At 39.2% G+C, this 16,438-nt stretch overlaps 1 protein-coding gene across 15 annotated transcripts in view; it reads right to left on the bottom strand.

The window, feature by feature from the left end:
• Window positions 1–7,828: 7,828 nt before the first annotated feature.
• PDLIM5 (PDZ and LIM domain 5) overlaps window positions 7,829–16,438 on the bottom strand; it is a 130,719-nt gene continuing 122,109 nt past the window's right edge. For all 15 annotated transcript variants that reach the window (XM_084518547.1, XM_084518549.1, XM_084518533.1 and 12 more), the window contains 3 exons: window positions 15,639–15,759; window positions 11,782–11,897; window positions 7,829–11,115 (listed from right to left, as the gene is read on the bottom strand). In XM_084518547.1, coding sequence (XP_084374673.1) covers window positions 11,026–11,115; window positions 11,782–11,897; window positions 15,639–15,759 — 327 coding nt within the window. In that variant the 3' untranslated portion in view covers window positions 7,829–11,025. The remainder of the gene's footprint in view (window positions 11,116–11,781; window positions 11,898–15,638; window positions 15,760–16,438) is intronic.

The following is a 16,438-nucleotide window of genomic DNA, read 5'->3' as shown; positions in this document are numbered from 1 at the left end:
CCTGGAAAACAACTCATGTACTACATTGACTCATGCCCATATTGGTAGACTAGGCCCACACTGGCACTCAGCAGCAATTAGTCTTTAACTTCAATTAATTCAAAATCGAACAAGTACATAAGTGTCTAAAGATGCATTTTTGATTCTGGCTGTCTGCTTTTGCCAAGACCTCAGCAGTGGCAGGATGGCAGGATTCAGCCACAGAAACAAGAACAGAGAAGACACAAGAGCTTCAACAGCCATCCCACTAGGAAACGGCTGTCTGTTTTGCAAGGTTGGTTTGGGTGACGACCAACTTGTTCTGGATTTCATCTCCAAGCAATTGGAAGAGAAGAAGATTATCAGGAATAATCAACATGGATTCACCAAGCGGAAATGACGCTCAGCCAACCTGGTAGCCTTCTATGATGTCATATGGGCAAATGAGGAGAGAGCAGTAGATGTTGTATACTTTGACTTAGGCAAGGCTTTTGACACTGTCTCCTACAAAATCCTTGTAACGAAGCTTAGAAAGTGTGGGATAGATGAGCGGACAGTGAGGTGGGTTGAGAACTGGCTGGCTGGCAGAGCTCTGAGTTGTGCAGTGGTGCAGTCTAGTAGCTAGGCCTGTAGCTAGCGGTGTCCCACAGGGGTTAGTACTGGGTCCAGTCTTGCTCACCATCTTCATTAGTGACCTGACCTGGACGAAGGGATAGAGTCCACTCTCTTCAAGTTTGCTGATGACACAAAGGTGGGAGGAGCGGCTGACACACCAGAAGGCTGTGCTGCCGTTCAGTGAGACCTGGACAGGCTGGAGAGCTGGGCAGACAGGAACCTGATGAGGTTCAACAAGAGCAAGTGTAGAGTCCTGCACCTGGGGAGGAATAACTGCTTGCATCCATACAAGTTAGGACCTGATTACTGGAGAGCAGCTCTGCAGAGAAAGAACTAGGGAACCTGGCAGACAACAGGCTAGCTATGAGGCAGTAATGAGGCCTTGTGACTGAGGCCAGTGGTTGAGGGAGGTTATCCACCCCCTCTACTCATTACTGGTGAGGCCACATCTAGAATACTGTGTCCAGTTCTGGGCTCCCCAGTTCAAAAAAGATAGGGACCTTTTAGAGAGAGTCCAGAGGAGGGCCTCAAAGATGATTAAGGGACAGTCTCCTGTACAAGGAAAGGCTGAGAGACCTGGGCCTGTTCAGCCTGGAGAAGAGAAGACAGAAGTGATCTGATCGGTATTTATAAACATCTAAAGTGTGAGAGGCAAAAGGACAGGGATGGGCTCTTTTCAGCGGTGTGCAGCAATAAGACAAGGGGCAACGGTCACAAAGTTGAATACAGGAAGTTCCACACAAGCATGAGGAAGAACAACTTTACAGTTCGGTGATCTCTCCAACGGAAGGCACTGGGGCCTGAGTGCAGGCGGTAGTCCATAGCCTCCACATACTGATTTTCATCTAGCTGATTGCATTCTTTGTGTGCACAGAGCTGTAGCCTGTGAGAAGCCAACAGTGAGCTCCCATCAATGCTTAAAAACACTGAAGCTCTCTCTAGAGGAATTTTGCCTTTTCTGAAGACCTCATTTGTGGCAAGGCAAGGCAACCAGTGCTGAGTCAGCACTGGCCCACAGTCACTAATTGCTCTTCTAAAGAAAAGGAAGAAAAATCCCCTTCTGGACATTTTAGAAACATATCTCTCCAAGACTGTAAGAAATTTCAACTGGCTAAGATCTGAGTCAGCACAAAAACTTTCTTTTTTTTTAAAAAAAAAAAAAAAGAATACTGCCTACAGGTTTTTAATCAATGCATCCCTTCCCAGCATACCAGACAATTCACAACACTATAAAAATATGAAAGCTACCTCTTTATCAGGTGTATGTCTATATATATATATACTGGAACAGGCTCCCCAGGGAAGTGGTCACTGCACCGAGCCTGTCTGAATTTAAGAAGAGATTGGACTGTGAACTTAGGCACATGGTCTGAACTTTTGGGTAGACCTGTGCGGTGTCAAGAGTTGGACTTGATGATCCTTAAGGGTCCCTTCCAACTCAGGATATTCTATGATTCTATGATATATATATATATATTACAATATAGATCCTTTTCTGAAAACAAACAAACAAATCATTCATAGCTTGAGTAGCGGAACTAGATGTAGTTACAACCTGTGGTTGTGGGCTTTTAGTACAAGGTAGCACCACTTTTAATTTCTGAGTACAAGAAACTGCACATAACTTAATCTTTTATATGAAACAATATTCTAATACATAAAATGTTTTACCAATGTATTATATATTATCTATAGATAATATATAGAGATGATACAGATAATAGATAATATAGATAATATAAGATCATCTACAGGATACCTTAAGTAAATAGCAGCATTACCTGCTTGTCTCTTTTTGAAAAGCAGCGTTACGATTAGCACTTCTATCCCATCATGTTCCAAATTATTGCTCTCAGTTTCACAGTGGTACCATAACACTGTCTAACTAGCTATCTAGTACTCCTAAAGGATACCTCAATCCTCAAATGCTGTCATTGAACAGTAAAATACATGGTATCTCATTCTTTTTCTCTGATCACATAACTGTCTAGAAGATTAATATGGTATTAGAAAACCTATACCAAAGCTTTGGAGACCTTGTAATGGACAAGCTTTGAGAAAGAAAATACACCACTGCTGATAGTTTGGGGGGTGTATCACAGACTTCATCAGAACATACTCAGAAACTGATCTCTACCAAGACACCACACAGATCCATTTGGAACAAATGTAAAAGGAGAGTATCAAAAAAAAATCTTCCTCCAAATTTTGCAGAGGAAGCCTCTAGCCAGCTATAAGATATGTTCTAGTAAAAGCAGGAAAAAACAGTTGATTAGCTGCAGGTTTGGGATACATATATATATGTACATATATGTGTACATATACATATATATATATATATATGAAGACTATGCAAGATTTAAAGATAGATTACAGTCTTATTGTAGTATCATTTTACTTAGGTTGATACATACTGAATTATTTCAGAGAATGCCCAACTTCTTTTGGGCGTTTCAAATTGCTTCTCCATTTATCAATAGTCAATTTCCCAGTAATTCTCTACTGATTGTCAGCAGGTACCACATGGGAAAAAGTCACACAGCAGATTAATTGCACTTGGATTGCTTAGAAAAAATTATGGTAAATCCAAGATTGGGCCCTAGGTGCTGTGAATATTAATGTGCTCTGTTTTATAGCCTACCTTGTCTCCAACAGGCACAGGCTGAGAACTTACAAAGACAAGTTGGACCTTGACCTGAAAAGTAAAAATCTTGCCTTTGCAGGGATGGAGGTGAGGCTGACTGGCCTGTAGTTGCCTGGGTCCTCCTTCTTGACCTTTTTGAAGAGTGGCATGTCTTCTTTGTTCTTCCAGTCCTCAGGCACCTCTCCTGTTCTCTTTCAGGGATGATGGAGAGTGGCCTGGCAATAACATTGACCGGCTCCTCCAGCACCTGTGGGTGCATTCCATCAGGGCCCATGGATTTGTGGATGTCAGGTTTGCTTAAATGATCTCCGACCCAATCCTCTTCAACCAGGGGAAAATCCTCCCTTCTCTGGACTTCCTCTCTTGTCTCCAGGGTCTGAGATTCCTGAGGGCTGGTCATAGCAGTAAAGACTGAAGCAAAAAAAAGCATTCAGCAACTATGCGTTCTTGGTATCCTTTGTCAGCAGGGCACCTGCCCCATTCAGCAACAGGCTGACATTTTCCCCAGTATTTCTTTTTCTACTGATGCATTTGAAGAAGCCCTCCTTGTTATCCTTGATGTTCCTTGCCAGATATAATTCCAAATGGACCTAGGCCTTCCTTGTCACATCCCTGCATACTCTGGCAGTGTCCCTATAATCCTGTCAAGTGGCCTGTCCCTTCTTCCAATGCTGTAACTTCCTTCTTCTATCTGAGCTTTACCAGGAGCTCCCTGCTCATCCATGCACATCTCCTGCACCCTTTGCTCACCTTCTTACTCATAGGGATGCACCAATCTAGAGCTTGAATATTGACCAGCTGTTTTGGAGCCCCCTTCCTTCCAGGGCCCTAACCCATGGGATTCCAAGTAGATCCCTAGAGACCAAAGTTTGCTCTCCTGAAGTCCATGGCCACAATCCTACCTTTTGCCCTGCTTCCTCCTTGCAAGATCAATGTCACATTAAAAGGAACTGCCTCTGGGTACTGCGGTACTGAACTGCTCAGTCACCTACCAAACTACAGCATTCCTTCAAGTAGATTTGTGATGCCAATGGAAACCCTGTTAAAACCAAGGGCCCAGGTCCTCAGTTTAATTCTGATCTCACTGACTGGGCAAGCACAAGCATAAAATTAATGCAGCTTTGATACCAATTGTATTTTATTTGGAGGGGGGTTAAGTTGAAATAAGTGAGGCTGTATCTGCTTAGGTTATCGATGAATTTAGCGCTACACTTGTTTTTATGAGCTTTCCTTTCACCTGATGGTTTTCAAGGGAAAGGAAGAGTTTATGTGGGATATAATTGCCACTTTGGTCTAGTATCTTAAGTTACTTTTCCAGCGGAAACTTCTGGGTGGGAAAACTTGACACTTTGGTAAGTGTGCCAAAATGTAGTGCAAGTTTATATTTTCCAAAGGAACATTTGACATTTCATTGAGGCATCACAAAGAGAAACAAAGGACACACCTTGTCAGGATTATCTTGTACTGAAATATTTTAAAACAAACAATGGCACTGTCCAGTAGTAAGAAAAAGTGAAGCGAAGGCATGAGTACTGGAAAGGAAATAACTGTGATCCTACGGAAAATGTGAGCCTTACTCAGAATACAATGACACAATCCTTAGTTTCATAGTATAGTAGAAACCTTTGAAAACATACCAAAAAAGTTGGGTATTTTTAAAAGAGTTTAAGGTATTTCCAGTGCAAATACAAAAGTGCTTTATGACAACTTGCACACCTTACCATTTTAAATATTTTGAAAGAAATCTTATGGAAAATATTTTTCCAAACCAACCATGCATAAATTTTAGTATGGTGATTTTAAATTTCTTTAGAGATGTTTTTGCTTGCACTCCACGTTATTATAACATGCCACGCTGACACAAATAAAACTTTCCCGTGATCATTAACAACAGACAGTGATTTTCTATCCTCAGACTGCCATGCTAGATTTAGGCTTATCACAGATGTGAGTATTTTGCCCTACTTTTCAGCCATAAACACAAGTTTCCTATCTATGCCAACTTTCATGGCAAAGGATGAAGAAAGAGACCTTTAGGAATAGTAATAAAGAGCAATACAAAAGCTCATTATGAGCCCAGATCGTGAAATCACAAGCTACAGTGTGCAATATGCACAAGTAAAACTGCAAACCAAGTTCAAGAATACCAAATGAGATTATAAACTTGCTGTTGTTTTTCTGTCTGGGAAAAGCAATTCTTTAATGAGCTTAGAAACACAGCTAAATATTTTCTTTCATAAATTCAAGAAAAAGCAATACCACTTTTGAGACTTCTGCTGGGCAGCTCTTTCTCCTCTCTCTTTTCCTCTTTTAAATTTTAAATACTGCCTAGGAACCATTTGCTCTGTGAGGTTCCCATAGTTAGGACCAAACCCTTCTCAAAGGAATTTTGGCACCTTATTAATTAGTTGGTTATGAGAAGGAGCTGTACTCTTTCAGTGACTCCTATTTTGCCATCAGTAAAGTGTGATCCCATAATAAATTTCCATCAAGCAAACTATTTCTGGTAATTCCCCCTAATTAACACCAGACTGCTAATAATAAATTAGGCCCTATGTGTTTCTGATATAACCAAGATCTTGTCTGAGCACAAGATATTAGCCAATGTCCCGAGAAAGTAAAACTCAAACCTAAATTAAGCCTTTGCTGGTAAAAGGATTTATATGCAATTTTGTGAAAAACCCTTTGAAGATCTCATACAGGGCATTTTGACCAGCAAACATTTTGACTGACAGAGGGACTTGTTCTGTGCTGAGCAGTGAAAGTGGATTTATTGTGAAAACATACTGTTGAGTTTTAAGCCTATAAATCTTACACTGGATTACAGTGTCTTAATGAATGAATGACAGATTTCTTATTTTTGTCGGTGCATTTTAATGTTACATGACGTTGTGATTGATAGAAACCAAACCTTTGCCATTAAAACGTCAAATGCAGACCTGATGCCTTTAAAAGTTTGGCTTCTGGAGTTTAATATACTGTTTGCAAATAGACTTGCATTGGTCTCATTCATAGCCTAAATGCTGAAGGGAACGCAAGCTTTCTGTAAAGTTGCCTCTAAATTTTATAGAGCTATGCACAGTGTTTTCCTTAGCTTGTGTAAATAAAGGTAGAAAACAACAGTACATTTGCTTAGTTAAGAGGGATTCAGTTAAGGAGTCTTACGAGGCTGGTATTATCATGAATTAATTGGCCATGTTATAGTAGATGGTTAAGTATCCCACGGTGAAAGCAGAGAATGCTTTGTGCCAAGTCTAAGTACACTATCAGATAACGCTTGCCAGAGCAGGCAATATTTCACTGAACAATCTCAACACAGGAAAAATACTAAACACTTCTAAACAAATATTGCAAAGTATTCTAGCTGGGCGGTAGAATGAAGTAAAGATAGAAATAACTAGTAATTGGCCAAATCTGTGTTTTACATTGTTATATATTCTACAGCGTTCAATACTTCCATCTTCAGGAAAGATGGAGAATCAGACTCACCGAGGTTGGAAGGGACATTTGGAGATGAACAGACCTTGTCAAATCCAACTCCCCTTCTCAGAGCAGTGTCAGCCAGAGCAGGTTTCCCAGGAATACATCCAGTCAGGTTTTGCAAATCTCCAAGGACAGAGAACTCCACAATTTCTCCGGGCAGCCTGTGCCACTCACACAGTTACCCTGTCACTAGATAGCACCAGGCAGAGCCTGATTCCATCTTCTCTACTCTCCCCATCAGGTATTTTTACACATTGGTAAGATCCCCCCTGAACCTCCTCCTCTCCACGCTGAACAGTCCCAGCTCTCAGCCTCTCCTCATAGAGAATCACAGAATCATTTAGGTTGGAAAAGACCTTCAAGATCATCAAGCCCAGCCATCAACCTGACATACCAAGTCCCATAACTAAAACATGCTCCAAGCCCTTAATCTTCTTTGTGGCTCTGCACTGGACTTACTCTAGTGTGTGCATATCTGCCTTGTAGTGGTGAGCCCAGCACTCCAGGTGTGTCTCACCAAAGCTGAGCAGAGAAGACGGCTCACCACCTGTGGCCTGCTGGCAATCCTCTGCCTAACGAAGCCCAGGAGGCTGGTGGTCTTCCTTGTCACAAGGACACATTACTGGCTCATGGCCAACTTGCTGAAACCTCCATTCTACCCCAAAAAACTTGAAGAACAAGCAACTCAAATTACATTTATTCGTGTGTACAGTCACGACTTTCTTTTACTGACTGTGATTCAGAAAAAAAGAAAATCCACTAATTGCAAAACAGCTGAGGACAGATAGCAAGTTCTGTTTTCCATGTTGTGGTTTTCTCTGTTGTTGTTTTGTTTTTAAATTATTATTACATTTGCAAATGTGAACAGCCAACATTTGACACCCAAGACTATTAAACAGAAACACAAAAATCACCAAGACTTAACAGCTGACTTCTTAGAGTAAAACAATGGAAAAAAAAAAAAAAAGAAATTCAAGAAACTAATCTGTGAACTGATGTAGTTCCCCTTCTTACCTGTTAGCAAAGCCATCCACATGGCTAGATGTGAGTAGCCCCATCAGGAGACAGGTACACAGCTGAACAGACCAACACACACTGGACCGCTACTCAAGTTTTGCTTTTACGTTTATTGCATTGTTATATTAAGCATTTATTATATTTACACGTATTTCTGAATTATTTAGTTACAATATATTGAAAGTGTCATCACGATTCGATTATTTGACTAATAAAGACCTTCTACCTTCAGAGTTAAACCCGATTCTTTTAACAGGCACAGTTTTGGAAGAAAAAGTAATTACTGACTGAAAATGCATGCAAAACCCTACAGTAGTTAGATTATTAACAGGGTTCTCCTGGCTTTTTAACTATCCTTCAAAACATGAATGCTGTAGATCTGTTTTATGAAAAATAGTTGAAAATCTTATCCCCAGATGACAATAGAACGGTGCTGATTTTGCTATCTCAAGTCTGCAATCAAATATACACATGTATATGTGCATATATATGTACGTCTCACTGTACACACATATGTGTGCATACATAGATAAGTATATATAAATACACACACTGACACACCAAAAAATTCTAGAGGTAAATAGGCAGGCTTACAAATAAAACAAAATACAAAGATACTGGTATGAAATAGTCCTAAACAACAAAAAAGTAATAAATATTCAGTGAGATATATGGCATTATTATAAAGTGCTCTACTAAAATCTCACTTATTAAAATCATGATAAACATTATGTTCCTTTTTGCTTTAGTTGATTTATATAATTTGAGAGACCCATTAAATTTTCAGTATGTATCACTGACTCTATGCTTCCTTTTTAAATTTAAAACAAATAGACAAAGCAAAAACTAAAAAGCAAAGCAGCTAAGTGAAGCAGTACTACTGGAGCCTTTCAGGTGTTTGTGCTCATATTCATTAACAACCGTGAAATTTCAAACCTAGAGCATATGTATTAGAAACATAAATCCAATAAAAATTAAAAAAAAAAATAAAAAATAAAGTCTTTATGGACACTGGCAAACATTGTGTCCACTGAATAGCTTCTATCCTACTTCAAAATAGCAAGGTTTGAATTACAGAAATTACCTTATCATGTGCATTCCCATCCTCTTTCCTCATGCATGTGCAATACAGCTGTACTGACACCTAGTCTTTAGGACTCATTGCTCCACATTCCACTAATTTCAAAAGCAAGCTGGCTCATACTGCTGTATCTTGTCTAGTCTGCCCTCATCCTCCTGATTTTCAGCCACAGTCACAGAAGGGTGTACATATAAGAGTGTAAACATTTTAAACAGCTTTATGACATTTCTTCCATACCACCAGAAGTTTAAACAGAAACGTAGTAGTATTGAAGAAAAACAACTTCAGGAAATAAAGTAAAATGGCCCATCACATGAATCTGTCTTACTGAATTAATAAGAAATATCTTTTTGTATTTCAGTACAGCAATTTTGATGTGTTTTTTTTCCTCCCCCTCTTGTGTTGATGTTTCTTGTTACAATTGCTTTACTCAATCATAGTATTTTTTTGTAATTGTCTCTTGTGTTGATGTTTCTTGTTACAATTGCTTTACTCAACCATAGTATTTTTTTGTAATTGTCTCTTGTGTTGATGTTTCTTGTTACAATTGCTTTACTCAACCATAGTATTTTTTTGTAATTGTCCTCATGATTTTATGGATAAACCTCTCCATTTTATCAGTAATTAAAACAAACAAACAAAACAAAACAAACAACCACCCAGTGCACTTCTAAAGTCTACTGGAAGTAGCACTAAAGCATAGCAATTCAGCTCTGACATCTAACTTGAACTTAATACCATGTAAATTCAGTTTGCATCAGGAGTCTAATCTGACCCCGAGAGGGCCTCCTTCTCTGTTGTGCAGCTCTGCTGGAGTAAAATTCACCCTGTGCAGAGGGTTATCACCCTTTCCCTATATGCCTACTATTGCTCCATACCACTTAAACCCTAATCTGAAGGTAAGTGGGACTTAGCTGGTGCATGGGTCTTGTGCTGACACTGTGGCAAAATTCATATCAAGCCACAGGACTGGCAACATCTCCTGGCTTGCAGTAAATGCATAATGACAGTATTGTCTCTGTTCCCTTGCAAGAACTGAGAGATACTGGACTGCCTAACTCATTATTATATTATTTAACAATACATTCCTTACATCTGGTGGAAAAGAGAAAAAAATAAACTAATAAAAATCATAACAGCTGAGCAAGAAAATAAGTTTATAGTATGCTACCTGGCAAACCACCAATATACATATTCATGAGCTACATCATAAAGAATGTACTGAGAGAAAAACAATGTCCTCAGTTGCACTTCAGAAGTTTTCCTTATTAAACACCAAAGTCTCACATTCTGGATATAAAAAACTGTTACATGCAGATTCAATGCATTTTCCCCTTTCCAAGGCACTGAAAACTATCTAAAACTTGAACTGTGAACATAAGAATATAGTACCCACTCCCTTATACTTCAGAGTTGATCTGACATTTTTGTCTTGTCAAGCACACTCTCACTATTGCTTTATTTTGGCTAGTATTCTGGTAGCACATGCTGTGGTTTAAGGAACAGTATCCCATCTATGTTTGCTTCCAACTGGCATCTTTAAATCATCCGTGCTCACTAGCGCAGCCATCACTCGATGGCTTTGTAAAAATCTCTGTCCTCTGCAGACCCATCGGAGATCTAACTGCCAAAGGCACAGGTATGTGTAATGGTGCAGGAGGCTTAATGAAGCTGAGCATCAGATGAAAATATTAGTTGTTGAACTACATTCCACCTAATCTTATCATTGCTTTGAGTTCCTCTTTAATGGAGTTTAGCTTCAGTACTTCCAGACACACCTTAAAAAACATCAGCACAATAAAGTGATCTGGACCACTGAAGCCAATCTCCTTTTATTTGTTGAATAGCAGCAAAACCAACAATTTAAAATCAGGTACTCATTTTTAGAGAAACTTCACTTCTCATATTGAAGCATATACGAATGTGGTCATAAAATCATGAGACCAATACAGTAACGTTACAAGTAGCGAAGTAAAGCCACTCTAATATTTTCACTTGGGTGTAATTCCTGATTCCCAGCTTTTTATGAAGCAAACCCCTAACCGACAAACACTCTAAAAATAGTGTACAAAATCACTAAAATTTCCACATTTGTCTTCCATTTTTAGAAAAGCATATATAAATAACTTTGACTAACAATCGAACATGGACATTTTAACCTTTCTTTCTGCTCAGTACATTTGCTAAACAGGATGAGCTCCAAGCATCAGATGTTGATAGAGTGAGCATGTTTCTTGCACAGTGGCTTGTCCTTCTTGGAGAAGAAAGTCTGACCCTCCAAACTGTCACTGCATACCTGAAATGGGATCAAAAAGAAAATGTCACCCAATTGAGATGGATGAATTATACCACATGTTGTTCGGAATGCCTAATCATGGCATTGCACTATGCACCAGTATATTCAAAGATTAAGAATTATTACTTTTTTTTTTTTTCCTGAGGGATATTCTTTTTTTCTTTTTGATGTAAAATTAATGGCTGATGTAAGCATAGCCTTCCTCTTTAAGTCTATAGGCTCTTAACTCAGAGTAGAGTTAGTTCAGTATTGAAAAAATAAAATAAAATCCCATCATTAGGATTTGGGTTCCTTTTTTTTTTTTTTTTTTTTTTTTAACCCAACAAATATTAGCAGGTGATACTCTTTGACTACAGTGTCTTTATGTCAAAAGTGCTCTTGATACCTTAGAAATGCAGCCTGTTCCTTTATGGCCTTCTACATTTGTTCTAGGGAAACAAATGTCAAGGGTTAAATGCTAAGACACAGTGCTGCAACCCACCCCAAATGATCTGGACTGGTGCCAACAGCCCACAATAGAGATACACCTTCTAAAAAACTGTAAAAGTGCTTTTTGTTTGGGTTCTGAGGACTGAAAGACATTTTAGCTGTAAGTCCCATATTGGTCATGTTAGCACAAGTACTGCTGCTATGGATTAGTTTAACAAGAAGAACAGCTTTACTTACCGAGCATACAAAACAAGTGTCATGCCAAGTGTGGCCCAGGGCTTCAAGAAACCTATCTCCAGCTTCAATGGGGAATTCGCAGCCATGGCACATAGTACCAAAGAGGGCATAGTAATCTGCAACAAACACCAATTTTAAAGATGAAGCATACACAGAAAAGGAAGACTGACTCTGAAAGTTTTGTTCTTTTCTTTCAATAGCGTTGGGTTTGCACTTGTCCTGTCAAGTTTTATGAGATTGGGTGCACTGAATAAAGAGGTCCTAGGCTGAATGACAGCGATGTCATCTTTTCCTCAGTAATTCGCTTCTATTCCCCTTCCTTATCCTTTCAACCAAGCAGTGCTTCCACCGTCTTGGTGTTTCATTTCCTTGAGATCAATAGTGCACTCGGGGGGGAAATGCACTCCTTGCAGAGCACCAGCACAGACTCTGCATGCTACTTGTGCTCTCTCAGGCTCTGCTTTGAAAGCATACCCAGGCTTCCTATTGCCTGTTTACATGACAAACCTCCTCAGCAAGGTTTGCATGCATTCTGGCACAGTATTTGTCCCGGACTGCTTTGTACTTCATGTAATTGTTAGGCTCCTGTCCTGAACAGAGTGATTTGAATTAAATAAGATGAGTTTTCTAGTCACTAAAGCTTATTGCACGATCTTTAAAAAACAACCAAACAAAACCTGGAGACTTAGCAAGCATATTTACCAAGTTTAACAAAAGACACCAGTAGGGTTTCAGTGACTGGTGTCATAGAAAGGTATTCCCACCATTCACTTCTGGGCACCAGAAAGGTTGAAAAGGAGAAAGCAGGACAGAGCAGCAGGGTAAGAGGTATGTATGAGGTTGGGTAGGAGGCACTTACAACCATCCCCATTCCCAAGTTCTCTCCACATGGGAAGCTTGCATCTCTGTGCACAGGGCCATATCGCAGACTGTGAGTTACTGCAGCCCTCCACTGCCCACCTGTGCAGACCAAAGTTTGTCCCTAAGCTGTCTGGTCTTTCCCATTTATTTCAACTCTAAATGTTGTGGGTTTTGTTTGTTTGTTTTTCCTGCACAGAACACAACAGCAGAGAGAATTCTGGATAAGCGTGCTGCCATTCCAAATATATAACGTCACCTTCATAAAATGGATTACAAAGTGACAACCCTAATAAAGCACTGGACTCTATCCTTTATACCAACACTCTGGCACTGCCAGGGACATCAGATGTCAATACCTGTTTTCAAGGAGCCTTACAAGGAGTAACAAGCAAGGTACAAGGAGATTCTGTTTCTCTACTAGATAATCCAGAGACACACACTCTGGTGTTTACTGCAGCAGAGACAACAAAGGCTTATCATGTGTGCCAAGCACAGGGAGAAGTCTGTTTTGGTTTAGTAAAACAGTATCTCGTATGATGACCTCAAAGAGCATCACAGAAGGAATTTAGGCAAGACTGGGAATGCAAGTGCTCTGCAAAAGCAAAGTCCTTGAAGGCTAATAGTGGCAAGAAACACCTTCAGAAATCACCTTCCTTAATGTACTGTTGTTGGCATGAATTTGCAAATGTATAATCAGAAAACATACAATAAAAGTGACAGATGGCAGAATGCCTCTGTCCAAAACCCCTGAAGGACATGGTCTCATGATTATACCCTTTCAGCTCTTCACATTCATGTTCACATGCAATCTTTTACTGATATTTTTCTGGTGCCAGCCACTACAACCTTTTGTAATGTGCACTGTAGTTTGTGCTGATAAGTTTCTTGGCTTTTGGTCCAAAGAAAGAACAACAGATAAGGCAGAATGAAGGGCATCAGCTTTCTTTTGCATTCACGTGCTTGAATTGTGATACCACAGAAGTCTTCCAACACAGACTTCTCATAAAGTAACATATTAATGCTTTTTTCATGCAGCATTTTTGAAAGCAGGTTCCTAACTGCACTGGGATGTTCAAAGTTGTATATATCCGCACATTTAGTTTAATTTTAGCATCCATGTCCAGCAATGGGACATTTTGCAGATTAAATCCCCCTAATAGTAATAACTGACACTGTAACAATTTCTAATACAAATTTAAAATTAGAACCCTTCATTGCACTAGGAAGAAGGAAAGTTGGCAATGACTTCTATTCTCTATTTCTTTAAAATTAGTCACAGACTCTTAACTCCAGCTGGACTGAAAGTCTTTGAAGAGTGAATATATCTCAAATTAACATCTAGTTAGAGAGCCAGAGCCATTACAACACATCATTGCCAAAGCACCTCACAGAATGTGTCTGCCTTAACTTCTGCTAGCAACTTTTTATCTCAGAAACTTCATGAAAAGGGTAATATTCTTGTCTTTCTATCCCTCTGTTTTCTACTCAAAGTATGCAAAAATGTGCATATTGTGCATGGGAGCTGTAACAGTAGCACAAATCAATGCACCGCACAACATACGGGTCATTTGGTGGCAGAAACAAGAATTCAATACTAGCAGTACAAACCCGGTCATGAGCTTTCCACCCAAAGGGGAGTTATTGATCCCTCCGGTACTATTTTTGCATCATCCAAGATGAGGGGCTTCAGACTGCTTCAGGATGAAATTTCACTATGCTGTCACACTGGAGGATGCTGCTCATATATCCATTTCCTCTGCTGCTCCGCAAATTCAATAGGAGCAACACGTTACCCTACTTGTGACAGTGACTTAGCAGTAACCTACTTTGTCCTTTCATATCTGCCAACACCTCATCAAATCCACCCTGACAGAAAATTTGGGTAAATTTTGCCTGCCTTCCTCATATTTTCAGTATCTACGGCTCTTCATAGCACTACTGTGAACAACTGGACCAGCCCAGAGGAAATATTAGCCCCAAACAAGTCACTAGGATTTCAAGCTAGATTTCTTCCTGGTCAACCCACTTCCACCTCTAGCTAGATTACAATGCTCCTTACAGCAAATTAAAAACACAGAAAAGGTTTGATTGACAATTCTGTCATGGATGTAAATAATATGCATTGACAAAAACAGACAATTTTAATACATACTATTTTTTTTTGCATTATGCAGAATTGTTTTACAAATGACATCTATTTCTGTCATAGCTCAGAAGGGTACATGAAATGTTTTAGGCAAACTAAGAAATCAACAGAAATAAAATCTGATCATGTTAATCGAAAAGACACAGTCAGTTGGAAGTGCTAAAAAAAAAAAAAAAAAAAGCACAAAAAACAAACCCCCAAAAAACTAGATTAACTAGATTTCCCCTGAATATCTACAACCACATTTTCTACATATTATGCTCATCAGACTTTCAAGTGCTATAATCTTATTGTTATATTTTTCCCCCAACATAGATTTTTTTTTTTTTTTTATTCGTAAGCTTATGTTTGACAGATGTTATCTCTGATCTTGCAAAAAAAACTCCCTGGGCAGACTGCTTGTTCTTGGAGGCAGCCTTCCTGCTGTTTTTACTATTCAGAGTAAAACAGTTTGCTTTACTGGTTTTTGCTTGTTTTGTAAATAAGTAGATTTACATAAACTATTTTAAAGCCAACCAGAAAATCAACCTAAAATTAACACTTTGCTGTAACACCTACAGCTGAGAGCCTAACAGAAATAACAAATAAAGCCAGTGACAAGAAGCCTGCTCCTACAGAAGCTGATGAATAAATACTTCCCATCTTCCCTGCAAAAGAAACCTGTTGCAAACTCAAAGCATCTACTGCATTTGTTGTTAGTGTGAACTGAACTGCCAAAGTTACATGAATTTGCTGGGACACTTCTACTGAGGTGAAGCTTGAGAAAAATAAATTCATATTATTTTTTAAACCTTATTAAGCTCTGATTCTCTGCGCAGCTGCACTAAACTTTGCTTGTGTTACTCCTTACCCGTCTCACAGTAGGGATCACCATCTTCTAAGTGGAAGACATTATTGCGGATGGGGTTATGACAGGCCACACACACGAAGCAGGAAACGTGCCAAGTTTGTTTCAAAGCATTTATTACTTCCTGTGGGGATTAGAAAATGAGTTATTAACACATTATTTTGATGTGACGACTAGATTGTGGTGACAGTGCTTCTACACGTGGTTCATTTCAAGAATACTTCCTACTGCTACTTTGAAAATGAGCTGTGCATGCAGTTACTGCTAAAGTTAAAGTCTATGAAGCGAATTATGTATTGTACATCTTTTTTTTTTTTTTTTTTTTTTTTTTTGGTCAGAAGCAGCTCTATGTGAACCTTCCAAAAACCAGAGTTGGACATGTTTAACAGTTCTTTTGTTCCCCTTCTTCATCTTACTTAGGATCTCACCCAGAACAGTCCCCTGAAATATTAAGAGAAGTCTCTTTGACCTGAAGTCTGCAAATAGTTAATCAGAAGACATCATGTCAAAAATTACAACTGCTCTGTATTGTTTTAGAAGATGATATAGTGCCAAATATGACACTGCCAAAGCCCTGCATAACCCCAGTTACATAAGACTACAGACACATCGCTTTCTGCAGTAAAGCAGCAGACGAAGAGCTGGCAGGCTCAAATTAGCAATATTAGTGCCGAGTAGGATAATGCGTCTTTCTATCGATATTACCATAGGGAATAGTTCAGTATTTTGACTCTAGCCAAACCCTGTGTTTCCCAGTGTTCAGCTCAGTTAAGGAGGATTATTTATTTTTTTTCTTTTTTTCT

The sequence above is a fragment of the Aythya ferina genome (assembly GCF_964211825.1).
Source record: "Aythya ferina genome assembly, chromosome: 4".
NCBI classification, from domain to species: domain Eukaryota; kingdom Metazoa; phylum Chordata; class Aves; order Anseriformes; family Anatidae; genus Aythya; species Aythya ferina.
The sequence above is the reverse complement of the archived record's forward strand: the minus strand, read 5'-3'. Positions and strand labels throughout refer to the sequence as shown.